This window comes from Balaenoptera acutorostrata, chromosome 4 (genome assembly GCF_949987535.1).
Source record: "Balaenoptera acutorostrata chromosome 4, mBalAcu1.1, whole genome shotgun sequence".
NCBI lineage: Eukaryota > Metazoa > Chordata > Mammalia > Artiodactyla > Balaenopteridae > Balaenoptera > Balaenoptera acutorostrata.
The window spans coordinates 77,422,722-77,435,115 of record NC_080067.1 but is presented as its reverse complement, the minus strand read 5'-3'; the positions used below and the strand labels follow the sequence as shown (position 1 = coordinate 77,435,115).

Sequence of the window (12,394 nt, the reverse complement as noted above, 5' to 3'; positions counted from 1 at the left end):
TTCTGCTGTTGTTGAGTAGAGAGTTCCACAGATGTCGACTAGGTCAAGTTGGTTGATAGCTTTGTTCAGATCTTCCACATCCTTTGTCTAGTTGCTCTATCAGTTACTGAGAGCGGGGTAATAAAATTTCCAACTAGAATAGTTAAAAAAAAACAAAACAAAACAAAAAAAAACCTTGCCTGGTCTGAGGGTCCCTCCTCTACCATGCCGTGGTAGCCCAGGTCTATTTGGTAGAATTTTAGCTGGTTTGCAACCTGTTCCTGAAATTAACCATTTGGAAGAAATATGGTAAAATGAACTAACAGTTGTCAAACTGCATTCTAACCCCGCTATGATCCCATCACTGCAGGCTTTAGTGGCTAGAAAGATCTAGCATCTCTGTTTGCTTTGGAAGCTTATTTTTGCCAAGGTTGTTATCACCAAGTAGGCACCAGAGCTCTGTTCCACTCACAGTCCAATTATGGTGAAATTCAGACAATGAACCTGTGTATTCCACTTGTAAGAATGTCCAAATGGAATGCTTTCCCCTGGCCAGGAGCAAACTCTCGGCCCCCTTGTGATATGCGAGACCTCAAGGAAGCTTTCTCTGTTCCCAGACCCGGAGAAATGTGTTGAACTGGAAAATGCATCGGGGTGGCCCACCCCGGGTCAGGCCTCTGGTTTTCTTTCCCGTGCGCCGTCCACTGCACAGCTCCTCCCTGTCGCTGGTCGGGAAGCTGCTCTGTGGGAGGCCACAGGGTGGCATTTCCAGGCCGGGGGCAGAGCTGCTTTTGCTATGCTGCATCCCCCACCCTATGGACTCTAGGGAAGAGGCGAAGCTGGTATAACAGGCGGGATGGGGCCTGATGCAGGGCACGCCCCAGCCCACTCCTGCCCTGGCCCACGACAAAGGGCCCTCCGTCTTTCCTCCTTCCTCCAAGTCGCAGGCCCCTCTGCTGTGACGGCATCTCTGCAGGTATGGAGGCTGGGTCTCTCTCTGCCCCTTCCTGTGCCCATTCTGTGCAGGAACTTGCTGTTAAAGAGGCTAGAGAACAGAGTGGCTCATGCTCTAACCTTGTCACCCACGGGGAGGTTTCTGAATCTGACTTCCTGTCTCCAGATGGAAACATGTGGATAAAGGACCTAGGAGGGGGCCCTTGGCTCTAACATCCAGTGGACTTAGAGCAGATTTCTAAATCTGCCTAGAGAGAGAGAAATGGAAATTGAGCGGACCTGCTCTCTAAAATTGCTGTAATTCTACTTGTCTGTCCCATAGCCACTTTCACTTGACCCATGGGTGGACCTGAGCTGTTTCAGAAATGCTAGGCATGGGGTTTTAATGAATGAGACTTGTTCTGAAGCAAAAAATGATTTTGATTCAGCCTGTGTTTAGCTCCCTATGTCTTTACCTGATCACCATTCAGAATTGTTTCCCAACTTTTCTCTCTCCTCTCCTTTTCAAGATCACAGACAAAGACAAGGGGGTGGAAAGTTCCACCTAGATTGTTACTAACCTCAGAAATGGACGCTGGAGCCGGATGCCTGGGTTGAGTCCCCGCTTGTGCTCTTTGCTGATTGTGTGACTTTGGGGACGTCTCTGAACCTCTCTGTGCAGTGTCCTCAGGTGTGAGGTGACGTGTTGCCTCTGAGAACACCCGTCTCGTAGGATGCAGTGCCTGGTGCTCACGAAGTCTGTACAGATGTGATTGATGGAGATGATGATGTCATCCTGAGGGTGGTGGGAAGAACGTGAGGCTTGGACTTGGGAGACTCAGACCGGCTCTGCCTCTTGCTGGCGGTGTGACACAGATTCTGAACCTCAGAATGTCTCAGTTCTCGTAGCTGTAAAACGAGTGAAAATGGAACCTCCCTCCTGGGTGGTTGTGAGGACCCGGGGAACAGGACTGGCAGACTGTTCCCCCCCCCCGCACACACACATCAGGCTAAATCTGTTCTCTTTCCCCTTCCCAGGCACACATTCTGGCAGTTCCGTCATGAGAACCCCAAGACCCGGGTCGGGGGCCCTCCCCCTGAGGGGCTCCCCGGCTTCAACAGCGGGGTGGTGCTGCTCAACCTGGAGGCCATGCGCCAGTCCCCACTGTACGGCCGCCTGCTGGAGCCGGCACACGTGCAGCAGCTGGCCGACAAGTACCACTTCCGGGGTCACCTCGGGGACCAGGACTTCTTCACCATGATCGGCATGGAGCACCCCGAGCTCTTCCACGTGCTGGACTGTACCTGGAACCGGCAGCTTTGCACCTGGTGGAGGGACCATGGCTACAGCGACGTCTTCGATGCCTATTTCCGGTGTGAGGGCCACGTCAAGATCTACCACGGGAACTGCAACACCCCTATCCCAGAGGCCTAGGCGCCTCCTCGCCCACCATGCCCTCGGGCTCGGGATCTGGGGAAGGAGAGGGGCGCTTCTCGGACAGGCCCGGGGCAGTGTCTGAACTCCTAGAGAGACACTGCAGGGACGTCCTTGTGATCAGGTGCTGCAGCTCTCCCAGCACGCGTTGCTGTCCTGAAGCCATTCCAATGATGACTGGATCCTTTGCCCCCACTGGTGCTCTGGACCCTTTGCCTCCAGGGGCCAGGCGTCATTAAGGACAAACACATAGACCTCTTCCGGTGGGCTAGGAAGCGAGCATTTGAAAAGAAGGAAGAAAAACAAAACGGTGCCCCTTGCCTTCAGCCCCCAAAGAATGGAAATCCTTTTAAGAACTGGGCTTTCTTAGACCAAATATAAACTTATTTTAAATCGACAGGCGAGACAGAACAAACAGTACTGCTGTAGCTCCCAGTGAGCTCTAAATGCGTGAGCCAGGGTTTTAACAACCAGCCCAGAGTTTAAGCATCCAAAGGAATGCTAGCCTTCCACACGCGCGTCCTAGGAGGCTGTGTGGTTAGTCTCACGATGCTCGTGGCGCCTGGTGGAGATGTAAAGATCCCATCTCTTTGGGGAGGGCCTTCAGCAGCACCTGTGGCCCACATAAGAAAACTGGCCTCATTATTTTAACCTTCACAGCATTTACCTCCCAACTGTATCACAGAACCTCATTATCCCTTATTCATCTGATCCAGCTCCAGGTGACCAGACTCTGCTCTGAAATCAAATCTGCCATCAAAGAAGAGATTGGCCACCCGCAAGGACAGGTGATGGAATTGTCTGGATTGGGAAGACTCATTCCAAAGAGGAGCCCAGCAGTGCCCGAGTGTAACCGTGCAGCTTGGAAGGGCTGTCGCTCTTAGACTTACAAGCATTCTAGTCTCTTTATTTGGAAGACTCATCCTTGTGACTTTATTGCACCAGGTCAGACCCTATACCTTACAAGAAATTAGGCTGTCATTACTTGATTTCTGCTTTAATGAGTTCTCCTGTAAGTGAGCTACAAACATGAAGCCTCTATTGGTCCATTTTGTATAATCTACCTGAGGTCCTTGGGGAAGAAGTGTTGTTGGATTTTCATCTTATTTTATTTCAATTTCATTTATTTTTTTCCACCATGAGTGAGAATAGCTAATAAATAATCTTTGAGAACACAATGATTTATGCTCTTTGCTCTCTGATCATAGTTTCCCGCTACCTGAAGGATCTGAATCAAGAGTGTGATCGATGTCATTCAGAGTCTCCCTTCCCACGTGATTAAGCTAATAAGTGTGCCCACAGTGGGTCTCTGGGGCCTAAGGGGGACTACGTCTGAGAAGGTTATATTGGGCTCAAAATGGAGAATCATTTCATTTCAGGTATTGACAAGCCAGTCTAATTCTGGGAGCAAAACCCACCACCCCATCCCTTCTCATCTGCTTACCCCTAACTGTCCGCCTACATCATCCCCTGATGAAACGGAGCACATGTCTCTCCTAACTCTCAGTTCTGACAGAACGGGTCTGTCCTCTTAGGGACTTGATTTCCTATTTATTGCTACCAATTATTATTATTTTTTAGTGGTTTTTGAGAGACGGCAATTTCATTTATTTATTTACTTATTTATTTATTTATTGGCTGTGTTGGGTCTTTGTTGCTGCGTGCAGGCTTTCTCTAGTTGCAGTGAGTGAGGGGCTACTGTTTGTTGCCGTGCGCGGGCTTCTCATTGTGGTGGCTTCTCTTGTTGCGGAGCATGGGCTCCGGGTGCACAGGCTTCAGTAGTTGTGGCTCACGGGCTCTAGAGCACAGGCTCAGTAGTTGTGGCGCACAGGCTTAGTTGCTCTGTGGCATGTGGGAGCTTCCCAGACCAGGGATTGAACCCGTGTCCCCTGCACTGGCAGGCGGATTCTTAACCACTGTGCCACCAGGGAAGTCCAATTGCTACCAATTATTGAATGTCTGCTGTGTGCCAAGCATTGTATTACGTGTGATAGTGACACACTATCACTGATACTTGTGAAAACCTCATTAAGGTAATTCAGATTCTAAAATTTATTGTAATAAGAGATGTGGACAGAGAGTCACTGTTTATCACAGCCTTTTTTATAATAGAAAAAAATTGGGAGCAACTGAAAATGCTGAATAGGGGAGTGGATAAATAATGTGTGTTACAGACATATAATGGAATACTTTAGGCATTAAAAATCATATTTTTGAAAAACGCCTTGGAAAATGCTTATAATATGCTATTAAGTAACAAATGCAAAATACAAAATTATATGCATAGTATGATCCTAATTTTATTTTTTAAATTACGTATATGTGTATGTAAATATATAAAGAGACAGAGAGCCTGCCTGTTCTGCTGTATTTCATTAGTTCAACTCCTAAAACAAATCATGTGTTTCAAACACCACATTAAAAAAAAACAATTATTTTAATGGGGAAAAAAGTTAGTGAAACACTGGAGCATTTTAGACTCATAATAGCAAAGGTATTTTTCCTGCAATAATTTCAGTAGTTACAGTGTTTCTATAGCTATGAATGTATTTTGTCATTACAAGGAAAAAGCAATAAACTGATTGATCAAAATGGGCAAAAGCCAAACAGAATCTTGTTTACCTTTGAGATCACCTACTCAGGAGTTTCCCCCTTCTCTGTCACAAGTAACCTTGACCTTACAACTCCATGGTGAACAGCAAAATAACTCAACAGGAAACCCAGCCAGACTAACAAAGCCATCATGTGCTCCTGTGCTTTTCCACAACTTTTTGACAAATCCTGGAAGGCTGGTTCCTGATTGGGATCCTGTTATAATCAATGCAACGCAAACATAATTAATTGTGCTGTGTGAGTGGAACATACGCCTGTAGTATGAATTGAACAGAAGTCCAAAAAGAGAACCTTTCTGCGTAGTAGGATTAAGTGCTTTTTAATTTTCATCTGTATTTACTTCTATATTTTCCATAGTGAAAACTACTTTTAAAGATAAACAATAGGGACTTCCCTGGTGGCACAGTGGTTGAGAATCTGCTTGCCAATGCAGGGGACACAGGTTCGAGCCCTGGTCCGGGAAGATCCCACATCCCGCGGAGCAACTAAGCCCATGCACCACAACTACTGAGCCTGTGCTCTAGAGCCCACGAGCCACAACTACTGAGCCCACGTGCCACAACTACTGAAGCCCGCGCGCCTAGAGCCCGTGCTCCGCAACAAGAGAAGCCGCCGCAATGAGAAGCCTGCGCACCGCAACGAAGAGTAGCCCCCACTCACAACTAGAGAAAGCCCGCACACAGCAACGAAGACCCAACGCAGCCAAAAATAAATAAATAAATTTATATAAAAAAAAAAGATAAACAATAAAGGCTATAAAATTCTAGCCACCCGCTTTCCCTCCGATTACAGGTAAGCATCATCCTAGCCACTTTACAGCTCACAGTTGGCCATGGTTACCATCATCCATAAGAAAACAATCTTGGTTAAATAGGCTCTAGGTTTTCAACTTTCCCTATGGATGCCCTTGTTCTCCAAATAAAAAGGACCTAATAATAGCATCTCTAGACTGCTTTCATATCTGATACCGTCATCTTTTGTGTGTACACAAATGACAATGGCCTTTGGAAGGCTTGCGGCCTCGTTGAAGAGATTTATTCTTGTATATGTGTCAAAACCAAACTACAGTATCCCCCTTTCCACAACATCTCATCAAGCTAAGGAGTGACGTGCTGGTTCAGTGGGCCCAACTTAGGATACCCCGGGGGCTCATGGGCTAAGGGGGCAAGTGCAGCCGTGACTTGGCACATGTTTTAACCAAAGGCCAAACCTCTACCTATCCTAAGACCTGATCTCAGCGTGGAGCCCCAAGGTTGGGCTGAACATGGAGTTTGGCAGGGCGAGCAGAGATTTCTGAGCAAGCAAGGTGGTACCATAGAGAGAAACTCTCACCTGAGACAGGCCTGGCTTTGAGTCCACCTTCTGCCCTCACTACCTGGGCAATCTTGGACAAGCAAGATCACCTCTTTCCTCATTTCTAGACACAAGTAATGAGAACTCCTTCAAAGCAGTGTTGTTGGAAGCAAAGAGTTGCATAAGGGCTTGGTAGGCTGAGAAATAATACACAGGTGCAAGGGAATTCTTAGAGTTACTACTGAAAACACTGTTTTAAAATAATAAATGAGCCATTTGGGGCACATTAAATGTCATCCCTAAACTCACTGGATGACCAGACACTCGCCTGTAGGCCGTCTGATTTTTTGTTAGCCACGCCACTCTGCAGAGGCCTGGGTGTGCCCAGGAGGTTGGGGGTCCTTGGGTAAACCCTCTCCCTTCTCTGGGATCAGTTTCTTCATCTGTGAAAACCAGGGGATAAGTGGACTGGCCTAGATCTCCAAGCAGCCCCACGCCCTGGCTCTGTTGGAAGTAACATGATTTTCTGCATCCATTGGGGTGCACATGGCAGGGAGCTGAAATCAAATGCAGAACCTTCAGACCTTCACTCACCAGTCACCAACTTGGAATTTATGCCGATTCAAATGGAAACTCACTCACAAGGTACTGTTAGCACACTCCCTTCCCCTCAAACAGGATAGGCAAAGTGAGGAACACAGACAAACTGCGGGGCTGGGAGTAGTATTTAAAATCGAGAGAGAACCAAAAATCTTGTCTGAGCTTTCAGCTTATGTGACCAGCCCGAGTGCCTCCCAGGCACAGCTGCTTGATAGATGGACCCACACCACCATGGGTCTCACCCTGGGGAGGCCTGAGCCTTGAGTCCTCCAGCCAGTAGAGATGCCCTGCAGGACACAATGAGCGGACTGACCAGTCACTCCCTAAGGTGCTTGTAAAGATCAAAAACGCTTCTGGCGTGAAGGCTTCTTTAACTGGGGCTGGCTCAGCTCCCTGGGTGTCTCCAGGTGTACCTGCATTCTGAGGGAGACCTGTCTGCTCCATGCAGACCCTGCAGCCTCGCAAGCACCCCACATTCTCAGAGCCTTAGAGGCCAGCTGCTATCTCCAGCCCCCCTCCCCTGATGGGAGGACTGGGGCAAATCCTCTGAGCCCCGCTCCCTGTACAGAGGCCTGAGCAGGACCATGCAACACAGGCAGAGCCTGGGGTGTTTCTGGCCCTGGTGTGGAGTCCCTCTGGGTGCCAAAACTGAGTCAAGAAGAAAGATAACATGAACAGACTGATCACTAGAAGTGAAATCGAATCTGTAATTCAAAAAACAAAAAACAAAAACAAAAACCAAGCTCCCTGCAAACAGAAGTCCAGGACCAGATGGCTTCACCGGGGAATTCTACCAAACATACAAAGAACTTATACTGATCCTTCTCAAACTCTTCCAAAAGACTGAGGAAGAGGGAACATTCCCAAAGTTATTCTATGAAGATACTATTGCCCTGATACAAAACCAGACCGAGACACTACAAAAAAACAAAATTATAGGCCAATATCTTTGATGAATATAGATGCAAAAATCCTCAACAAAATATGAGCAAACTGAAGCCAACAATACACAGAAAGGATCATACACCATGATCTAGTTGGATTCATTCCAGGGCTGCAAGGATGGTTCAATATGTTCAAAGCAATCAATATGATAGACCACATCAACAAAAGGAAAGAACCACATCCAAGCTGCCCCAGGTAGAACCCAGTGTTTCCCCATTATGTCTCTCTCAGGAAGGCCTCCTCTGTCACATCCCAGGCAGCCAGGAAGCTGTAACGCTCTAACCCTCATCCAACCTGGGCCTGGCACTTCCCAAAAGCACAGAATGCTTTTACCCGAAGCACGAAGCTGGGCTAAGAGCTCCTGCTAGATGTGTGTAGAGTTGCTGTGCTTGAAGGCGCGCTGTCAGAGATGTAAGTAATTCTCTTTTGTTAGCAACAATCTGAGCCATAAAGTGGCAGGGATGTCGATAATCTTGCAAGGCTAAGTGAACACATGCTTTGAAAAATGTAAGTCCTTGTTCGCAGTCACAGGCAGCTTCAGTGTAAACTTGGGTCCATCTCATCCTGTCCCACCTTTCAGGGAAACTAACCTTATCTCTAATCTAGGAAGCCATGACAACCCTCCTCCCCTGCAGCATCTCCCTGGGAGCCCTGTGGCCTCTCCTCTCCCGCCTGCCTTCCCTGGCCCAGCCTCCTTCCCCAGGGGTCCCCAGGATCCCCTACCACCACCCCACATGCTTTGAAACTTCCCAGCTGGGGCTCCCACCATCTCACCCTGTGTCCAAACCACTGTGTGCTATGATCTCACACCACCCCCCACCTCTCCTTACAGGGCTTATGCTGCCCCCCCAGGAAGCAGGCTCTGAGGTGACTTATGTGCAGGAGGCTTCCTGGGGAGGGTTCTGTGGGAGGGGAGGGGAGCAGGACTGGGCAGGGAGAAGCTGAGCTGTGAGGCAGTCATGACGAAGGCCTCAACCAGTCTCATACAGAACTCCGGAGCTGGGGCAGCCTTGCAGAGGAGCCCTGGATGGAGCCTGGCAACAGGGCCATCAACCCTCTCCTGTCCAGTCATGACACAGGCTGCTCCAGGGGGAGTCTGGGTAGCACACCAGTGTCCGCTCTGGAAGCCCTGGCCCTGCAGCCCAGCTGCCCACAGGCCTCCTCCTGCATCTTCCTCCTCGGCTTTCCTCTGAACTACTCTTTGCTCTTTCTCTCAAAGTCCTTCAGCTGTGGGCATTTCCTGCTTCAGCTGTACCCTCTTCTGGGTTTCCTGGCCCCCTTCTTTGAGCAGGAGTTCAGGCCCAGGCTCCCTGGTGACACTGTCCTGCTCTTACAGCCAGCATACTCCAAGGTGCCAGGCCAGTCCAATTGGCAATACAAGGAAAGGTCATTTGATGTTTGTAGGGAGCAAGGCCTTATCTGCTGTCCCTTCCCTCCAGACTTGGATCCTACCTGCCTCTGCACTTTCCAAGATCTGTGTGTGGCCCAGGGCACACAGACAGGCTGTAGGGATTCCACTTGGCAGGAAGAGCAAGACCTTGGCCAACGTGACAGGTAGGGTGCTCTCCAAAGGTCAGGAACCCCACCAAACACAAGGGAGCATCTGCTGTTGCCAGGGCTGATGTTAAAGTTGTGAGCCTCTACTGGGGTTACCTCCTGCGTACTGTAGGGAAAAGGACAGAGGAATAATTCTGTGCAGAGAGCACGGGCTTTGGAGGAGGGAGACCCAAGCTGATAAACCAGCTGTGACACTGTTCATCTGTGTGTGTCATAGATATTTACCAAGCCCCTGCTGTGGGTTAGATTCTGGGGTCACAGTGGTGAAGAGTGTGAGCCAATCCCTACTCCAGCAGAAGTTCTCACAGAGTGAGGTAGTTTCACTACCATGGGTGCTCTGAGAGGGGGCTATGGGTGCATATAGAGGGGTACCCTAGGACCTGGACTAGGGGTGAGGGATGCGTCCTGGAGTATGCGACAAGAACCCCAACCCCTGGTGAGAGACAGCATGGCTGTGTGGCCTTGAGGAACATACTTGACCTCTCTGAGTCTCCCAGTTATACCCACCTGCTGGCCATTGTGAGGACTAAGTGAAATAACATAAGTATCATAGTCTCTGGTCCCAACTCATGGACCAGAGTTCCAACACATGGTGGCTATTACTATGATAGATACAGGGAGCTACCATTTTCTGGGAATGAGGTAATTCCCTGAGCTCTGTGGATAAGTGTGAGCTAAGGACTTTTTTCTATCCAGGGTCTGGGTGGGCCTTGGGCTGCTAGGGTTCTCAGTCTTGCCCTGCTACAGCCACCGACTTGCCGGTGACCCTGAGCACCTTACATCCCATCTCTAACCTTACCTGCATCCTTTGTAACAAAGGAGTTGGACCAGAGTCTGTACTTCAAGGCCTAGCTGGAAATAAACATTTAAAATCCATGTTGGGAGGAGGGATCAAGATGGTAGAGTAGGATGAAGTGGAGCTCATTTCCCCCCACAAACACATCCAAAAAAATGTACCTGTGGAACAATTCTCAGAGAAAACAAACTGGAAACTGGCAGAAGAACTCTTATACAAACAAAGCTGCAAGAAAGATGTCTACATAACCAGGTAGGACCAAAAAAACAAAAACAAAAACAAAAAAACAGGGTGGAGTGAGCGCCCCTGGGAGGGATCTATAAAAGAGAGAAGGTCCACAGGGGCAGGCCCTTGCCCTGGGGAGCCCCTTCATCTGCTGGGAGGTCCACTGGGACAGATAGAGGGGCTGGAGGGTCCTGGACTCTGCCCTCGAGTAGTGTGGTCCAGTCTGAACCTCAGAGCCCACTGTCAGCACATGCACGGCAGGGCAGGTCCTCTGGGCAGACTTTGCTGGCGTGCACACAGTGGAGGCGGGTCAGGCCACATCTGACTTTGTCAGAGCAAACACCAGGTGGTGCCACCTTGGGGAGGAGTACACAGTGGTTCAGAGCACTCCAGCTCTGCCCACCCCACACCTCAGCTTGGAGCCAGATCTGGGGCTCACAAGTCCTGGGAGAAGCCTGCCAAAGAGGCAACCCCGGTCCCAGGCAGTAGCACAACCACTTCAATTCCTGTAGCCACAGTGCCCTGGCACCCAGCACTGACCCACACACACCACAGCCTAACACTAGGTTTGGGACAAACACAACAGAGAAACGGACATGACTTTGGGCTGCTTCTGGGCAGAACCACATGCGCCACCTGTGCAAGCGTCTAGGTTCTCTGTGACCACACAAGCCTCACTTGCTTCAGTGATCACCTCCTTTGGGACAGAGCATGCACTCAAGGGCAATGGAGCCTTATGAAACCTGACCCTCAAGGCTTCTACTCCAACAACTGGGGAGCAGACCCCACTCCTGACAGCGCTATGACAGCCACAAAGCACAGAGGAGGCCCTGCCCAACATCCAGTACAGGCTCTGGTCACCACAACACTAATCACACCCCCTATTAAGGGGATAATGGCCAACACACTCTGAGGAAAGATCTAGCTGGCATCCATACCGAAAACAGCCCTTGCACCAAAAATATTGGACTCACACCATCTACATAGGGATGCTCCCACATAAAAAGAGCCCTTCAAGACCACAGTAGATAACAGTTTCTCCTAAATTCATAGAGATAGAGAAAGCTAAGTAAAATGAAAAAGTACAGGAACTACTCCCAATTAAAAGAGCAAGAGAGGGCTTCCCTGGTGGCATAGTGGTTGAGAATCTGCCTGCCAATGCAGGGGACATGGGTTCGAGCCCTGGTCTGGGAAGATCCCACATGCTGTGGAGCAACTGGGCCCGTGAGCCACAACTACTGAGCCTGCGCGTCTGGAGCCTGTGCTCCCAACAAGAGAGGCCACGATAGTGAGAGGCCTGCGCACCGCGATGAAGAGTGGCCCCCACTTGCCGCAACTAGAGAAAGCCCTCGCACAGAAACGAAGACCCAACACAGCCAAAAATAAATAAATAAGTAAAATTTTTTTAAAAAAGCAAGAGAAATCCTTTGAAAGAACAATGAAACAGACCTCACCAGTCTACTAGACCCCAAGTTCAAAAAGGAGGCAGTAAAAATCCAACGGAATTAAGAAAGATTACTGATACAAATGCAGATCACTATAACAAGGAACTAGAAACTATAAAGAAGAACCAATCAAAATTAGTTAACTCAATTGCCTAGATAAAAACCAATCTAGAAGCAATGAATAACAGACTAAATAATGCAGAAGAACAAATAAGTGATCTGGAAGATAGAATACTGGAAATCACCCAATCAGAAGAGCAGACAGAAAGACAAATGGAAAAAAAAAAAATGAAAGCAACATACGAGATCTATGGGATAATATAAACAGTGCCAACCTACATATAATAGGGGTTCCAGAAGGGGAAAAAAGAGAAAGGGGGATCAAAAATGTATTTGAAGAAATTATGGCTGAAATTTCCCCAAAGCTAAAGAAGGAAACAGATATCAAGGAAGCACAGAGGGTCCCAAACAAGATGAAACCAAACAGACCCACACCAGGACACTTAACATGGCAAAAATTAAAGAGGGGATTCTAAAGGCAGCAAGAGAAAACCATAGTCATTTACAAGGGAA

General features: G+C 48.7%; 1 protein-coding gene across 1 annotated transcript in view; it reads left to right on the top strand.

Annotated features, from left to right (window-relative positions):
* Positions 1–4,857, top strand: part of XXYLT1 (xyloside xylosyltransferase 1) — a 198,204-nt gene extending 193,347 nt beyond the window's left edge. The window contains exon 4 of the mRNA XM_007171567.2: positions 1,951–4,857. Within this exon, the coding sequence (XP_007171629.2) occupies positions 1,951–2,347 (397 nt within the window). The 3' untranslated portion in view covers positions 2,348–4,857. The remainder of the gene's footprint in view (positions 1–1,950) is intronic.
* The last annotated feature ends 7,537 nt before the right edge of the window (positions 4,858–12,394 follow it).